Source organism: Rhinatrema bivittatum, chromosome 14 (genome assembly GCF_901001135.1).
Source record: "Rhinatrema bivittatum chromosome 14, aRhiBiv1.1, whole genome shotgun sequence".
NCBI classification, from domain to species: Eukaryota; Metazoa; Chordata; class Amphibia; order Gymnophiona; family Rhinatrematidae; genus Rhinatrema; species Rhinatrema bivittatum.
In genome coordinates, this window is record NC_042628.1 from 72158822 (window position 1) to 72177503 (window position 18682).

General features: G+C 49.2%; 1 protein-coding gene across 1 annotated transcript in view; it reads right to left on the bottom strand.

Moving 5' to 3' along the window:
• The window catches only part of LOC115076066 (B-cell receptor CD22-like), a 100437-nt gene that overhangs the window by 67225 nt on the left and 14530 nt on the right, over positions 1-18682 (bottom strand). Inside the window, exons 3-5 of the mRNA XM_029577179.1 lie at positions 12548-12841; positions 11874-12155; positions 5502-5762 (exon numbers count right to left, since the gene is read on the bottom strand). Coding sequence (XP_029433039.1) covers positions 5502-5762; positions 11874-12155; positions 12548-12841 — 837 coding nt within the window. The remainder of the gene's footprint in view (positions 1-5501; positions 5763-11873; positions 12156-12547; positions 12842-18682) is intronic.

Here is an 18682-nt window from a genome sequence, read left to right on the forward strand (position 1 = left end):
AGTGTAGATTCGCAATGTGGTACCTGCCCTTGGAACATTCATGGTGTTAATCAATTTGTGAATTAAGATTAAGGTTTGATTATTTAATTCTTGCTCTAATTGGGAGCAAGTGGCAGGCAGCAAGTACTGGGGTGATGTGATAATATTTTTTTTCCTGAAAGTAATTGGGCTGTGGACTTTTGTAATAGTTAAAGGGAACTCAGAATAGAAGCAGGAGCTCCCAGTAAAAGGGAATTACAATAAACTATCCCTGCAAAGATCAGCGACAGCAACATTCCTCTGAAATCTTCCATCCTTAATAAAGGTTTTAAATGTTTTAGCATGCGAAGTTTCATATATCCTGAGCAGATTATATTTTTAATATAAGTTTTCATTGAAAAGTTTGACTCAGGAATGACCCCCAGGTTACGAATTGTTTTCATTATAGGTTTGGATATTCATCAAATTCAAATTTTATATTCTCTGGTACATTCTTGGTCCGGGACAACATTATGATCTCTGTTATTGAAATGTTTAGAAATAGGCATTGGTGTGTTGTGGCCCCTGGATTGGCTTTTCAGGTCGGGGGGACAGCAGCAGTGTGGTTTTTAAAGTGTGGCCCAACTGGCAGTGTTGGGGACCCAGCAGGCAGATGCAGTCAGCCAGTCACTAGATGTTCCTGGATGTAGGCCCCCATTGCTATTATTGAGGTATGGCAGGCAGTCAGGCAGTTAAAGGACCTTCAAACTCCTTTTACTCATCTTGCCACTCGCATAGAAAATCTGGAAAGCTCCGGGTTATCACCACACTAGCTTCTCCATCAGGTACGGTGACAACCTGGATTGATGAGAGTTTATGATGTCTCGTGTCATCAAAAACAGTCTTTCGCTAGGGACCCTTGGATTTTTGGATGTCCAGATGTCGCTTGTGAAATATTCACTGCTCCCCTGTGTCTTCGACAGCAGCACCTGCAGATGGCTTCAGCACTGCTTGTACAAACTGGGGATGACCTTTCTGCTGAAAGTGGACCTGGAGAACACTTTATGGTTTGGTGCTAAGAGCTGCAGCAAACGCCTGCGACCCAAGTTGTCCACCACCTGCAGGGGCTGATCTTCTAAAGCGATCATCTCACCAATAGTCCTTGTCATCACTTTGGATACTACCTGCTCTTTCCCCATGACAGTGCCACCGAACACAACCCCATTTCCACCATTGTGGGTTGTCGCTTCCTAGGTATAGCTGGGGACTGCTGCTGCTGGCCTGCCACATGACTTGTAGAAGGAGCTGAAGGCTTGGAAGCAGCTTGAGAAACACTTGCCCCTTTTCAAATACTAGTGTCCTCTGGCTTGCAGAAGGGGCCCCCTGTCTACTCTACTACCATCCCCAGGTGCATATTGAAGGGGATGCTGCTTCTTCAGGTGATGCTTCATCCCAGAATTACTTAAGTGGCCCAGTGCTTCTCTCAGGTGATGTCCTTCACACAGTAGTTACAACGCGCAAAGCCTGGATCCTCCCTGATTTGAAAATGGCTCCAGACCACAGATTTCTTTCACGATCCCTTGCCTCTGTCTACATTCTTGGGGATGGATGAAGCTGCTGGCACTGAAGTGGCGGTGGAGACAGATGGAGCCTGAGAAACTGGGGCAGAGGATTCACTCATCCTCTCTTCCTGCACTGTCAGTGTGGCTTACTGTCCCTCACCAGCACCAGCTCCTGCTTCTCTTTCCTCCATCAGGGATGTGGAAGCTAGCACGGTACTGAGTGAACCTCCTAATACTCAGTCTTCAGCTAATGCCTCTCCCATCTCTTCCTCAGGAAATCCTTTAAAGGGAGATTGTTCAAGCTCTGATTCAGAGGAAGAGAATGACAAAACTGCTTAGATGGCCTCTGCTGCACTAAGGGACTGCACTGCTGGTGCTTTAGGTTTCACTACTTGTACTTGTACTTCTAAAGGAACTGGTGGTTGCGGCTACTGCTAGTGCCTGCCCTTTCCCTCTCCTCTGACACAACAGGCTCTGGCTGAGACACTGATGGGACCAGCATATCCTCCCCAAATTTAAATTTTTTGTGGATTGATATGCCTGTCTCTCCTGCTGACGTTTTGGATTTGAGAAAAATCCTATTTATTTTGGTTGGGGGACTCACTGTTGACTTGTTTACAAATCCCCTACCAACAACTATGGACTGCCCAAGTCCTCTAGTATCTTTGCCTGACAAGATGGGAATTTATCTGCTGTAGTGCCTTATTGGGATTTACAGTAAATGATGGGCAAAAGATGTTTTAATCTTTATTTTATTTCTTTAAATTAAGTGGATGTGTGTGTGAGACACACTGACACTGACTAGTGTGACTACAGTGATCCCTCTGTGTGTAACGCTGAACAACACACAGAGAGAATGCACTACAGTAAAACTATTTTAGTATTTTACTCTGCTGACTAGTACACAGAATGAACACGCACAAAAGCAAAGAATGGTATAATGCTCTAATATGTGTGTAATAGCACAGCCATACATTAGTAATAAATGCAGTAACAAAATTAATGAATCCACAAAGTGGCTGGCTGTCCCTGTGGTGGTGACTGACACAGACGGCTCTCTTTCTGGATGCACTGACCCTTGTACTCACACAGACCCAGACACAGAGAGTTAAAACAGCCTCTCTATTTTGGGTTCTGTGGCACAGCTACAGCTAGTAGCACTGACACTACACTGGTTCACACAGCAACAGGTTTAACATGTAATAAATCACTGCAAACATAGCCACTGCCAGGCAGAAAGCTTGCCTTCCCCCAGGAAGTGCGAAGGGGATACAAAAGACTAAGCTTCATCTAGGTCAGTGGCAGTGGCAACCACAGTGAGATGTTAAAAAAAAAATTCAAATCCTGTGCAAATTAACCCTATGTGACAGCAACTAAAAGGATTAGAAAAGATGGAATGTTTCTGATCTTGAACAAAAGCACATTTGATACCAAAGACTGTAGTAAAATACAGAATTCATACACAACACCTAAGCACTATGTATCCTCCACGAAAGTAAGATCCAAATGCAAGCTGTAACGGTCTGTGAATACTAAAAGAAGAGACAGAGCAGTGATTTGCTGATTTAAAAAATGCTTCCCTCTGATACATTCCTGTTGCGCGCCCGTCCGCGTCCGGCCCGCGCACGGGCCTGCTCACCTCTCTGACTCCTCTGCAGGTCCCGGGTCGGCCTCTCTAGCGGCAGCCGCGAGCTCCTCCAGGCCTTGGTGTCCTGTGGCGGCGGTCGCTGGGCCTTCCACTGCGCACCAGGCCTCACGCCGGAGTTTGGCGTCTCCTGTGGCGTTGGCCACGCCCCTACTCGTGCGGGCTGCCCGGCCTCTTGTAGGGCCAGGGGTGGGTCCTAGCTCTGCGGCGCGCCCTGATTGAAGGAACTACTTAAGGAAGCTCCTGCCTGCACTACCTTGCCTTGGCAATGGGGTCGGCATTGTATTGTGTGCTAGATTGTCACTGCGTTCTAAGCCTTGTTCCAGTCTTGTTCCAGCCTCGTTCCAGGATCCTACTGCTCCAGCCTTGTTCCTGCATCCTACTGTTCCAGCGTCCCTCTGTTCCTGCGTCTGTCTGTTCGTCTCCCAAGTAGTACCCTCGGACTGTCTCTCTGGTACGGACCTCGGCCTGTTCCTTGACCTTCCTGTCTACTGCCTGCATCATGACCTCTGCCTGCCTTACGACCTCGTCTGACCTCCGGAACCTGACCTCTGCCTTGTTGATTACTCCTCGGACTGACCCTCACATTCTGACCTCTGCTTGATTGACCACATCTCCTGATTCCGACTCTGTCCCTTGTCTTGTCTTTGCCTACGTTGTTCTGGTCCTCCTTGCTCCACCTGACCTACAGTCTCGAGTCTGACCACGCTCCCTTTCTGTCCGTGGGCACGCCTGTCTACTACCTCTCCAGGAGACCCTGCTAGGCCCACCTAAGTCCAAGCGGCCCGGGTCTCTACGGGGTCCACCCGGGGGGACCACGAGCTTCCAGTGGTGAAGCTCTTCACTGCCTCTGTCTCCTCCAGTGCTCTGCCCCCTGGGGGCAGGAGCTTCGTGGTCCCTACCATGGAACCGTTCTCCACTGCTCCAGGACAAGGGTCCACCCCCGAGCAGGACAATTCCCTTGTTTTGTCAGTCTGGTTTCCCTTACAACAGATCCCGGTTCTCCTCTGACCTCACACATGTCATAGACATAGGTTCTTATGGAAACTCCCACATGACCTGCTCAGCCTCAGGCTCTGTCTTTCCAATGCAGCCAATGCTTTTCAAAGGAAAACGTAAACGAATGAAACAAATGACACATGCTTCATTTGTGGGACTTGCTCATTCATTTTGGGGGGCAAACAAATACAACATACCTGTTGCAGATTGGCGTTTTGTTTTAAACAAATGCACATCCCTAGTGTTTAGGACATGGTTACAAGCTGTCTTGTCCTTTGCTACTTTTGCATGACTCATCTGTGCATTCTACCTCTCCATTCACATTCGCTGCTCCTATGTATAATTTGTCTTCCTCTTGCATTTCATGTCTTCCCTCTGCTTCTTGCTCCCTGAATAACATGCAGCAGCCTCTGTAATGGGCAGAAACCTGCAGTGGGGTTTATCTTGGAGGGGAAGAGTTATCCCTGCATGCAGCCTCATTTCTTCTTCAGCTCGTGCTGATTTCAGCGTTCTCTGATTTGCTGCTTGTCTTACTGCCTTTTCTTCTTTCAGCTCAGCCAGCCCTTACCGGCTGCTTTTCCGTATCCGGGAGAAGAGGAAGAGGGCAGCAGCCTGGAGAAGGAGGGTGGTTCCCTAACACCCCAAGAGGCGGCATCTAGGACCCTGCCTTCTACCACCCAGGAAGGGGCAGGAAAAAATGTATTTTTTGCAAAGGAAAATGTGTGAGTTACTGTTATCTGCTATGTGACTTTTATGAAAAGGTTTACTGATGTGTGAATAATGAAAATGAAGAAAAGAGCTAACGTATTAGCCGAGGGGGTAACATTTCTGCATTAGGCTAAGCTGCATGGGGCTACGTGGATCCTTTTCTGCCTCCATTGGCTGTGGTGCTACATGAGAGCTGACATGTGGGGTGTAAGCGTGTGACAGGGAATGTGAGAAGGAGAGGAGCATATGTGGGTGCTTGCCAGGAAAGTAGGGAATGTTGAAGCTACTTTTCAAAACGTAAGTGCTGTGCTAAGTTGTGGCACTTGCGGTACTGTCTGTTTAATTTGTGATGAGAAGGCCCTTCCAATTGGGACCTTTCCAGGTCTCTTTGCATATTCCCAATAATCAGATGCAAGAGTACGACAGCGCGCCGGGCCTCATATCTCACACTAGGCCTGCGAGGTGCTACACTCACTCTCATTCTCTCTCTATCACAGGGGGTGAAGCGTTAGACCTTTGTCTCTCAGGACACTTTCTGCTCTGATCTGTCCCTGGGAGTCGCTGCACCTCAGTGACTGAGGTTAGGAGTTGTATCCTTTTTGGTTAGGTTTGCGATTTTGCGTACTTACACATCACGTCCACTCTCACAGCCGGAGAACTGCCATTACCCAGGGCGTTGCTTACTTCACAGCGATAAGAACCCGAGTCAGAATCGTGTAATTCATTGAGGTGGATTTCCTTTACAGTGTGATCTGGGACCAGGACACGGTCCTTATACCAGGAATAGGATGTCACTGGAGGGTTACTCAAACTTTCACACGTTAACGTGAGGTCGTCGCTCTCTTTCACCGGCGTCTTAGACATGGTAATCTTGGTTTCTCTTGGAGTATCTAAAAGAAAGTGAAAAAGGATTTTGTTTTCAGGGATGGCAGAAATGCAAAACTTATTTCCTGCCATTAGAAGCATAAAGTGATTAATCTCTGAGAGGAATTTCTAGCATCAGTTCTGCACTCGTGCATAACTGGGAACAGTCAGGATTTCACTTGAGACTCAGGGAATTTGCAGGGTCTCAGGGGAAACACTAGAAATCTCAGGGCCTCTTTGTACAGGAGAAGTGGGGCGAGCCTGGAGCAGACACTGAAACTAGAGGGGCTGCAATACACACAGAGCTCAGTCTGCAGCTCACTCAGTGAAAGGGAGCGTGAGGGGTGTGTATAAGTGATGGAGCTGTGACTTATAGGGAGTGGGAGCAAAGAGAGTGCTGGGATCAGGAAGAGAGGAAGGGAAGTATGCTGGGAGAATCTCTGGGGGGGGTGGACGGGGACAGGTGATGATGGGTAGAGGAGAGAGAGAACCTGTGCAGGTGGAAGAGAGAAAGCTGATACATATTATTCCATTCCTCTCTCCTCTCCATCACCCCATCTGCTAATCAATAGCAATCTCAGTGCATGGTGCTGACAGTGTGTACTGAGCTGAGCAGAGCACACCACCAGGTCACCAGAGTGCTCCAGGTCAGCAGGAACAGACTGAGCCGCTTCTAATTCTCTCCCTGTACCACCATAGGCTTTCTAGGGCCAATTCTACTCATAAAGGTTGGAAATCAGATAAGCAGAAGGTCATCCTCAGTCAGGCAGCAAGAGGTTAACCCATCCCTCAGTGTAAAGCTGAGGGATGGGTCCTTTCTAAGGACATCCCGCCCCCCCCCCCCCCCCAAATCTCCAAGCCTACAACAGCAGCAGCTGTAAATGGCAATAAAACTCAGCGCTGGCCCCACTGAAAGGCCTGTGGTACCTCACCCTGCACACAGGCTTTCAAGATAACACTAAGCCCGGGAAGGAAGAAGGGCTGGGGGCCTCAGGAGGCTTGTGCTCAGGGCCGATGCTTCCATTAGGCAAACTAGGTGGTCGCCTAGAGCACCAAAATGTTAGGGGGTGGCAAAATCCCAGCAGCATGAGGACCAAAGAAGGGAGCGCTGTGCTGGCGTAGGGGATAGGAGTGAATGACCGAAAGTTTTTCTAAGGCACCAAATACTCTTGCACCGGCCCTGCCCATGCTAGAGAAGTGTCAGAGTCAGGGGATCATGGGATGGAACCACGAGCCTCCTCATTCACCCCTATTGCAGCACCAAATCCTCCGTGGCTGGGTCACTGCCTCCTGTGACTGGGGCTGCTTTGTGCGGCTTGTAGATCAACGCGGCGACTGGACACCTCCATCTTCCAACTCTTCTGGGCCTTTCCCTTAGACAAGCATGGTATGTGCCTATATTTAAAGGGCCTTTGGTGGGAAAGGCACTGCAGTGCCCAGTGATGATGTCAGCAGGATTTGCCTAGTTAAGCCCTTCCCGCGCTCTTTCTCATTGCCTCAGCAACAGGTCTCCTGCCTATTAGCAGTGCATTGCCACTGAATTCCAGTGTTCCTGATGCCTTGTCTCTTCAGCCTTGCCTCGTCTAGCTGTGTCTTCTCTAGCCTTCCTCATCCAACCTTCATTGTCCTGTCCATCCTGTCTAGTATCTTCTGTGTGTCTTCATCCACCCTTGGCCCGACTCTCCAGATCTCGACCTCTTGCCTGGACCTGACCACGATTGCCTGCCACCTGGATCTAACCTCTTGCCTAGACTTGACCATCCTTGCAGCTCAGAAATTCGAAACACAGAACAATTTGCCACAAGAAACAATTTTCAAGGTCAGTAACTGCAAGGAGAGGTTATGCATTGGATGAAATGTAGGGTCCACTAAGAAATCCAAAACCAGATTTAGACTCCACAAGGGCAAGGTTAACTGCAAGGGAGGACGAAGATATTTCACTCCTGTCAAAAAATGGCCACATCTGGATGAGCCAATAAGGATTCACTATTCATCTGACTCCTGAAACAGGCAAGAGCCGCTACTTGCACTTTTAAGGAAGTAAGGGCCAACTCTTTTTATTCAATACATCCTGCAAAAATTCCAAAATAAGCAGGTTCTTAACCAAATGAGTAAGAACGCCTTGTTCTTCACACCAAGCCTCAAACACTCGCCAAACCCGCACATAGGCTAAGGAAATGGAGAACTTTCTCGCTTGTAGCAAGGTGGCAATCACCGCAATAGAATATCCACGCTGCAGCATCCGAGCCCACCCAAGGGCCATACCATAAAACAAAATTGAGTCGGATCTTCATGAAGAACAGGTCCCTTCCTGAGCAGATTCCTGTGCACTATAAAATGGAGGAAATAGTCTACCAGGAGCTTTCGCAGATCCACATACCATGATCTCCTGGGCCAATCTGGTACCACCAGAGGCAACATCCTTCTAAGACCTTCGACCCGCCGAACCATTCTGTCAAACACTGGCCAAGGGGGAAGGCATATACAGCAGCTTGTCCTCCGGCCATTCCTGCATGAGAGCATGTGACTGAAAAATCAAACTTTTGCATTGCAAGAAGTCGCCAGCAGGTCTAGAAATGGAAGGCACCAGTGATCCTCTATCAGCTGAAATGGCTCATCTGACAATACACATTCTCATGGATCCAGACTCTCCTTGCTGAGAAAATCTGCTCTTACATTATCTTTTCCTGCAATGTGCAAGCCCGAGATCTCCTGAAGATGCACTTCTGCCCATTCCAAAAGTTGTTCTATCTCCTGCAACAATTGCTGGCTTCTTGGTTCCTTCCTGCCAATTGATGTAAGCCACTGACGTTGCATTGTCCAACATTATCTGGAGAGCTCGACCCTGCAATCTGCCGCTGAAATGCACGCATGCCAACCAGACTACCCGGACTTCCAGCCGACTGATGTTCCAGAGACACTCTTCTGCACTCCAGCGCCCTTGTGCTGTCAGTTCCTGATAGTGAGCTCCCCAATCCTAGAGGCTCACATCTGTCATGAGCACTAATCAGTCTGGTAATTTTAGGAAAACTCCCTTTCTTAGATGAACCGCTTTAACCACCTCGGTAGTTGACAGAAGACCTCCATCGGCAGGTGAAGCTGAACCAAATAGTCCTGATACTGTAGGCTCCAATGAGACTATAGGGAGGCTGAAGAGGATGCATGTGCATCCTTGCCCATGGCACCACTTCCAGGATTGCCGTCATCAAACCGAATACTTGCAGATAGGACCACACTGTTGGGCATGTAGTGTTCATCAACAGATGCACCTGCGCCATCAACTTCTGAATACGAGCTTCCAGCAGGAAAACCCTACCCTGCTTCATGTTGAACCAAACACTGAGATACTCGAGCGACTGAGATAGCTGAAGACTGCTCTTGGCCAGATCCACCACCCATCCAAGCTCCTGCAACAGGGAGATCACCTTGCAGGTCATCAGTCGGCTCTCTTCCAGAGACTTGGCCCAAATCAACCAGTCATCCAAATACGGGTGAATTAGGATCCTATCCTTTCTCATGCCACCACCACCATAACACTGGAAAAAATTCTGGGAGTGGTGGCCAGACCAAAAGGCAGTGCTCGAAACTGATAGTGGCATCCCAAAACTGAAAATTGCAGAAAACGGTGCTCTAGTTGAATGGGAAATGCAGGTATGCCTCAGACAGGTCCAAGGAGGTCAGAAATTCCCCCGACTGCAAGGCCATTATCACTGAGCGCAATGTTTCCACGCTAAAATGAGTCACCCACAAATGACGGCTGACCCCTTTGAGGTCCAGGTTAGGACTAAAGGAGCCCTCCTTCTTGGGAACAATGAAATAAATGGAATATCGACCTGTATTATCTTGCGACGTGGGCACTGGAACCACAGCCCTCAGACTGAGCAGCCTTGAAGTGTACACTCCAGTGCCTGCTTCTTCTGCGGGGAGTGGCAGGGAGACACCATGAACATGCCCCATGGAATACTGGGAAATTCCAGCACATATCTTTCTTGTATCACCTCCAGGACCCACTGGTCCAATCTGATTTTGACCCACCGCTGAGAAAAGAGAGAGAAATGTCTCCCTATCTCCAGTTACTGGAAGTGGGAAGGCAAACCTTCATTGGGAAGATCAGGATGTTCCACTGTCTGAACCCGTGCCCCACCTGGGCTGTCTGGGACGAAAGGACTGAGACCTACTGAAAGGTCAAGTCCTCTGAAAGGTCCGGGCTTGGAGAGAGTCAATGGCGTGGTCAGGCAAAGCAGAGATTCGGGCTTGGAGAGAGTCAATGACATGGTCAGGCGAAGCAGAGGTCCAGGCTTAGAGAGAGTCAATGGTGTGGTCAGGCGAAGCAGAGTCGAAGTCCGTATAGGCAATCCGAGGAATGGAGCAAGGCAGGAACCAGGAACAACGAGGAACAGGAATGTAGGAGTGAGACGAATCTCTAGGAGGCAATGAGTACTCGACCAGCAAGGAGACCTGTTGCAAAGGCAAAGCTAGGGAGCAGAGCCTGAGCTTAAATACTAAAGCTCCATTGACATCATCATCTGGGGCCACGGCTAGGTTCACACCTTGGTCCCCACTTAAACATCAGTGCTGCGCGCACGTGCCTAGGGAGGGGCAAAGCGCCGAGAGGGAGTGTCTCTCTGCAGGCCACGCGGAGAGGCCCGATGAGAAGCAATGGACGTGGTGGCTGGACTGGGAATGCCGGGGACTGCAGCAGGGCCGGAGGCATCGGGGGGAGGCCCGAAGATGGAGCTGACGGCCCACTGCCACCAGCGAGGAGGAACCAGGAGCTGGAGTCACTGTAGAAAGGTGAGGGGGCCGTGCCATGGGTCTGCCGCGGACGGCATGCATAACATTCTCCTTCTAAAGTGTGAAACAATCCCTAGTAGGGAGATGCACGTCCACCATCTGCTGGAGACAGAGACTGTGATGTCAGCTCTGCTCCATCTCTATCTGCTGGTAGAGGTGCATAACCCACTGGCTCTGGAGTCATCTGACTAGACACTAAGAAATACAAAGTTTAAATAAAATAGCTACACTGGGACAGAGGCACAAAGTCTTCACTGTCCATCCATGGGTGTGAGCTGGGGTCATCAGGCCTTCTCTGGCCTTATCTTTACCATCCTAGAGCGAGTCACTACTGTCCAACCTCCGGGTATGAGTTGAATCAGCAAGTCCTTTCCTTAGGGCAGAGGGGATTTCCCTCTCAGAGCCAGGACCAGGGTTCCAGGAATATTTCTCGAAATGTCCAAAAATCCTTAAGCAATTAAAAAACACTCTGAAACATCTCCCTTCCTATTCTGTATAGCCAGGGGTGCAAGGCCCAGCCCACAGTGGACCAGGGAAAGCAAAGCAGAAGAATCTTCAAAAACAGATCTAAAAATGCTAGCCTGATGTCTCACCCAGAGAAGAGCCCACCACTCAGGGTGGTGCTGTAGCAAAGTGTAAGGCTCCAACCAGGGGGTCGCCGCATATTCATAGCAGATATCCTGAGAACCCCACTGGCCGGGAGTCATTCAGGAACCACCGCGATCCCTATCCCAGACAGCTTATAAGACCAAAGGCAGGTAAGAGAGAGAAGAATCCGCCTCCATGCCATCAGAGCCCTACATTTTAATTGTTATTTAATTAACCCTTAAGACTGTGTATAAATCGGTGTTACAACTGACAGAGCCCATGAGCAGCAGGATTCTGGAGATGCAGTTTGAAGCTGCCATGCACTACCAGGTGTTTTAGGACACTTTTGTAGATTTAGGAATACCAGGGGGCTTAATTTTTCTCTGTACAGACTGAGCCATGCGTGGACTTCTACATCCTGCTTTTTATTATGCAAATCAGGTCCACCATTCTGTGCAGACAATGGCAGAACCAGGGCTGACCACCCTGTCCTGCTTGAGGCATTGGTTGCTCCTCTACAGAAGGTCATAGCTAGGCTGCTCTCACTAGGGGGATGCTGCCAAGTCCTGGCTTTACTGCCATTGCATCTATGGACATGTAGTTCCTGCTTTGCTAAAACACTGAAAATGCAAGTCCATAAATGCTTTGCGGTAAAACCTGGACTGGCTCCGCCCGATCCTCCTGATTTGAGTCCATCCTTTGTAATGCTAATGTTAAAATGCACAGAACCACGGCACTGAGGTAGAGGAACTTACGTTGAACGTTAATTTTCAAGGGTTCAGAAATGTTGTATCCAACGTCATTAGTCGCTTGACAGGTGTATTCCCCAGCATGCTCAACAGCCGCACTATGGATCTCCAGCAGTGGATCAGATTGGAATAACTTCTTATTCTTGTGCCAGCTGTAACGGGACACTGCTGGGTTGCTGCTCCCTTCAGCACAGCGTAAAATGATGGCGTCCCCTTCCTTCACCGTTTTTGTAGATCTTGCCAACACCCTCTCATTTCCAATGTATATTTGGACAATTTTAGGAGCATCTGAAACAAGAGATGAGATTTGGTCCTCACAGGGATATGATAAATGAATGACAGAGAGGGGACTCTCTGCTGCCAGGAGGGTAATTCTGGGATCCATTCCTGCCTCAGGCCCCTGCTTTATCAGCACTTATGAGCCTTGAGGGGAAGAAAGAGACAGGTGCTGGCCTCAAGAGGTCATCCAGTGACCAGTCACAAAGCAGCACTGGAAGGAGCTGTTGTGGAGCTGCATCCTCTTCTTGGCCACAAGAGGTCACTCCAACGCTCAGCATATATAAAGAATAAAATAAAATACCAGGGATGGGGGATATCTGGCACCGTGTATGAAGGGAAAGAATCCTTACAGGAGGAATACACAGAAAAAAAAAATCTGACCAAATTCTATGCAAACTCACAGATTACATTCAGCAGAATTTCACTTTTGGACCTCTTATTCTGTTTGTCAGAGAATCGGCAGGTTAAAGTCTTGTTATGGTCCATCCAGGATGGGGTAAAGGTCAGTGTGTTCTCGGTCCTTATGCCATTGTTATCCCTCTGAACTCTCAGTGAATCAATGCCATTCACAGGCCCCTCCCAGCTGAGACTGATGGAATAGTCAGGGCAGTAATAGTCAACGGAGCAGGTGATGGTCGTTTTTTCTAACTCTTTGATGCCCTTGGCTGCAATAATTTTGGGATCAGGCGGTGAATCTAAAATAGTAAAATAGGTGATTAATGCAAATGTACTGGAACCAATAACTTTGCCCCTTTTGTTAAATGATTGTTTATGGTTAAAGTTTACCCCCCGTTCTGTGTAAACCGATTTGATATGGTTTTTACCATGAAGGTCAGTATAGAAAAAGAGTTAAAGAAAGAAAGAAAGAAAAATTGGTTCTTACCTGCTAGTTTTCGTTCCTGTAGAACCATGGATCAGTCCAGACTGCTGGGTTTTGATTCCCTTCCAGCAGATGGAGACAGAGAAAAACTTGAAGAGCACCCCCTCTTAACCCGGTGAAGCCACCTGCATCTCCTCAGTATTTATTTATTTATTTATGGTATTTCTATACCATCTTTAACAATATATAATTGACCAAAACGGTTTACAATGGTAAAAAATTGAAATAAAATAAAATAGAATAAAATAAATCAAATCATAGAAAGTAATAAAAAATAACTCAATAAAATGACATTAGCTAACTTGTGTAGATTAAGCATAAACCAACATTACAACCAAGATAACTATAATAAAATAAATAATATAAATTGTTGCTCGCGGCCAGGCCCTTACCTCTTGATTCCTGGACCCGCTCCCGTCTCCGGAGTCCTGGCTTGCGGCCTGTTTGGAGGCGTCTCCGCTGGGGCAGCGCCGCCGTGAAGGTTCCGGGGGATGCCCTGTTCCTGGGCGCCTTTGTAGCCCGTTTCCCGCCAGTACAGACTCCGCCCAATTCTTGACGTCAGACGCCGCAGCCTTGATAAGCCGACCGCGGCCATCCAGCCCTTGCCTTGCAATGGGTTAGCATTCTGGTTTCCTGTTGCATTGTGCCCTGGAGTGACCCACTTGGCTATGTCGCTCCATTCCTGCTACAGCACCTGCTTGGTTCCTGCCTGCCTGCTACAGTTCCTGCCTGGTTCCAGTACCCGAGCCCTGCTACAGTTCCTGCCTGGTTCCAGTACCCGAGTCTTGCTACAGTTCCTGCCTGGTTCCAGAACCCGTACCCAGTTACAGTATTGCTACTGTCCTAGTCTGGTTCCAGTTATCTGTCCTGATCCACAACCCGCCTAAGTCCCAGCGGCCGGGCCCCTACGGGCTCCTCCCGGGGGGGCTTCGGCTTCCAAGGGTGAAGGCACCCAAGTCCCAGCGGTTGGGCTCCTACGGGCTCCTCCCGGGGGAGTACCAGCTTCCAGGGTGAAGAGCTTCTACGTCCCACCTGAACATCTGCCTCCCGGCCCGCTGTTCATCAGAGACATTGTCCATCTTGTCATAGTCTCCAACAGGTCGGCCCAAGGGTCCACTAAACTGAGACTCCCACAACAGATTGCAAGGCCATGGACTCGGCGGATGCGCCTGTTCCCTTGGACCTGCCAGGGTTGGTCCAGCAGCTGCAGTATCAGCAACAATACCTCGAGGTCCTCAGTGGTTCGGTAGGGGAGTTGTCAGCCCGACTGGATGCCCGGGCCTCCTCTGCCCCAGAACCAGCACCCAAGGGCCAAGATTCATTGGTGACTCAGCTGCCAGCACCCTCCCGCTACGCTGGTGATTTAAGGACCTGCCGCGGCTTCCTGAACCAATGTTTCGTACGGTTCTCCCTGTTGCCTCGGCAGTTTCCCTCGGATGCGGTGAAAGTGGCATACATCCTGTCCTTGCTCAATGGGAAAGCCTTGATATGGGCTTCTCCCCTTTGGGAAAACAATGATTCTTCGCTAACGGATTTACAATTGTTCATCACGAACTTTCGCCAGGCCTTTGATGAGCCCGCCCGAGTAGCCATGGCTACGTCTGATCTGCTGCAACTTCGTCAGGGGACTCGCTCCTTGGCAGACTATGCAATGGAGTTTCGAACTTTAGCCCAGGAAGTAGGTTGGTAGGATGGTAGTCTTAAGGCCATCTTCCTGGAAGGCCTCTCCGATCGCATTAATGATGAGATTGCGGCTCGAGACTTGCCGGAAGACCTCCATGCCTTGATCGATATGGCTGCTTGTATCGACTGCCGCCGACAACAACGGGCCAAGGAGCAGCACTCTTTTCGTCATAGTCCAGCTCAGGGACCGAGATCTGCACCCTCTCCTACGAGCTCTCGCCCAGATGTCCCCACCAGCGAACCCATGCAGCTGGGATGGGCCCCGCTTTCTCTTGAAGAAAGACAACGTCGCCGTTCCTTGAAATTGTGTTTATATTGTGGCCAGAAGGGTCAATTCTTGGCACGCTGCCAAGAGCGTGCGGAAAACGCCAACGCCTAGGAGGTCGGGAGGAGCTCCTCCTAGGCTGTGCTACAGCTCCTCAATGTACTGTTCCTGTTACTCTGGAATACCCCGGAGGCTCTTTTGAGACGATGGTGTTCCTGGACTCTGGAGCCGGAGGTAATTTCATCCTGCACGACTTAGTCTCCCAGTTGCGAATCCCTACGCATAGATGGGAGGTCCCATTATGAATTACCTCGATCCAGGGGACGCTCCTTCCTGGTCCTGTCCAGCTGTCCACTGCACCCATTACGGTCCGCACCGGGGCGATCCATTCAGAGGAGATAGCCTTCCTAGTGTTGGATAAGGCTGTCCACCCTGTGGTGCTAGGGTTGCCGTGGTTACAGAAACACTCGCCCACGATTCAGTGGGATATGCTAAATGGAGTCCCTTCTGCCTAGCTAATTGTATGGAGGTGCCTAGGACCCCCTCACTTCCGTTGATGCACTCGGCTGTGGGTCCCCCTGCACCTTATGAGGACTTCACCGATGTATTCTCCAAGACCAAGGCGGAGATCCTTCTGCAGCATTGACCGTATGACTGTGCTATTGACTTGCTACCTGGTACCATGCCCCCTCGAGGTAGGGTTTATCCCTTATCCATACCTGAGACCCGGGCCATGTCCAAGTACGTTGCAGAGAATTTGGCCAAGGGGTTTATCCGCCCATCCAAGTCGCCTGCAGGGGCGGGCTTCTTTTTTGTCAGCAAGACGGCTCGTTGAGGCCGTGTATAGAATATCGAGGCCTAAATTCGATTACCAAGCGAGACCGCTACCTGCTCCCGTTAATCCCGGAGCTCCTTGATCGGCTTCAAGGAGCGAAGATTTTCACAAAGTTGGACTTACGAGGAGCCTGTAATTTGGTCAGAATCCGTCCCGGAGATGAGTGGAAAACCGCATTTAATACCCGAGACGGGCATTACGAGTACCTCGTGATGCCTTTTGGCTTATGTAATGCCCCGGCGGTGTTCCAGCACCTGATGAATGAGGTGTTGCGGGACCTTCTGAACATCTGTGTAATTGTTTACCTCGATGTTTCCCAGGACCTGCCGTCACATCGTCAACATGTCCGCCAAGTGCTCCAGATACTTAGGGAGCATGGCCTATACACGAAACTGGAAAAGTGCAGTTTTGAGAAGACCTCCCTGTCGTTCCTAGGCTACATAGTCTCTGCAGCAGGCTTTCTAATGGATCCTGAGAAAGTGGCGGCTATTAAGAATTGGCCCCGGCCCAGGGGTCTTAAAGCATTGCAAAGCTTCCTCGGCTTTGCTAATTTCTACTGTCACTTTATCCCCGACTACTCCCTTATTGTGGCTCCGTTAACTGCTCTCACCCGAAAGGGCGCTAACGCGCTAAATTGGCCTCCCTCTGCCTGCCAAGCTTTTGAGGCCCTCAAGGAAGCCTTTTTACTAGATACCTGCCTTCATCATCCGGATCCCAGCCGGCCCTTCATGGTGGAGGTTGATGCCTCCAATGTGAGCCAGTACTCTGATTTTGGACAGCTGTTACCCTGTTCATATTTCTCAAAGAAATTCTCCCCGGCTGAAAGCAACTACTGTGTAGGTGACAAAGAGTTGCTAGCCGTGAAACTTGCCCTGGAAGAATGGAGACAGTGGTTGGAGGGAGCCAACCACCCAGTCACGATTTACACCGATCACAAAAACCTAGCATTCTTGAAGCAAGCCCAACGCCTGAATCCAAGACAAGCTCGATGGTCGCTGTTTTTTGATTGGTTTGAATTTACCTTACGCTACCGACCCGGCTCTAAGAATGTTCAAGCTGACGCGCTCTCACGCTCTTCTGAGGTCGAAGAGACCCCGGATACCTCAGTATATCTTGGACCTGGAAAAAGTCAGCCTTGCTGCAACCTTGTTGTCCTCCCAAGAGAAGACCATCGTTCCGCGTCGCTCCAGGAGAGCAGTCCTTGCTTGGGCCCATGACTCCCTCACTGGGGGCCATGCTGGTTGGAAAGGGACGTTAGATTTGTTAAACCGTTTCTACTGGTGGCCAATGGTGAGACAAGACGTCCAAGCTTTTGTGGGCTCATGCCCTACTTGTACGGTTCAAAAACCACTCCTCGGGAAGCCCAGGGGCTTGTTGCAACCATTGCCCATCCCGGTGGAGCCTTGGACACATATCTCCACTGATTTCGTTGTGGATCTTCCTGTCTCAGGAGGTAATTCGGTCATCTGGGTAACCGTGGACCGATTTTCCAAGATGGCACACTTCGCTGCCTTGCCAAAACTTCCTTCTGCCCCTGACCTAGCTGGTCTGTTCGCTCAGCATATCTTTAGACTTCACGGCCTTCTGCAGGATATTGTCTCCGATCGAGGACCACAGTTTACAGCCCGCTATTGGAAAGCCCTATGTAAGCGCTTTAATGTGCAACTTAGTCTTTCGTCTGCATTCTGCCCCTGTCACATGGTAGGAGCACTGGATGGCCCGTGCCATTTTTAAAGATGGCGCCGGCCGTCCATTACTCCTACTATGTGACAGGGCCTGGCCAATGGCACGGATACCCTGTCACATGGTAAGGGCAAAGGGCCATCGGCGCCATTTTTATTAGTGGCAGCCGACGGCCCCGAGAGCGGGAGATCGCTCCCAGGACTTCCACTGGACCACCAGGTACTTGTAAAAAGTTTTGGGGGGGTTCTGGAGGGTGGGGAAAGCTAAGGGAACAGTTTTAAAGGATCGGGTGGTTTTTTTGTTTATCGGCTCGGGCGCAGCCAATAAACAAAACCGCGATCGGGCCGCACAAAAAAAAATTAACGATGTGAATCGGAACCGGAATCGGAACCGATTCCGATTCACATCTGTACTAACAACTGAAAAGCAGGTTGTTAATACAAACAAAAAACACACTTTGAAATGTCTGTATGCCAATGCCAGCAGTCTAAGAAGTAAGATGGGAGAGTTAGAGTGTATAGCAGTGAATGAGATTGACATAATTGGCATCACAGAGACTTGGTGGAAGGAGGATAACCAATGGGACAGTGCTATATCAGGGTACAAATTATATCGCAATGATAGGGAGGCTCAACTTGGTGGGAGTGTGGCACTTTATGTCCAGGAAGATATAGAGTCCAACAGGATAAAGATCATACAAGAGACTAAATGCTCAGTAGAATCTATATGGGTAGAAATCCCATGTGTGTTGGGTAAGAGTATAGTGATAGGAGTATACTACCATCCACCTGGACAAAATGGTCAGACAGATGATGATATGCTAAGAGAAATCAGGGAAGCTAACCAATTTGGCAGTGCAATAATAATGGGAAATTTCAATTACCCTAATATTGACTGGGAAAATGTAACATCAGGACTTGCTAGAGACATAAAGTTCCTGGATGAAATAAATGACTGCTTCATGGAGCAATTGGTTCAGGAACAACAAGAGAGGGAGGTATTTTAGATTTAATTCTTAGTGGAACGCAGGATTTGGTGAGAGAGGTAACGGTGGTGGGGCCTCTTGGCAACAGTGATCATAACATGATCAAATTTAAACTAATAATTGTCCTTGTAAATGTGCTATAAAATTGAATGGGCAAAAATATCAATATACTGACCCGGAACAACTTACAGCACTTTTGGGGGTT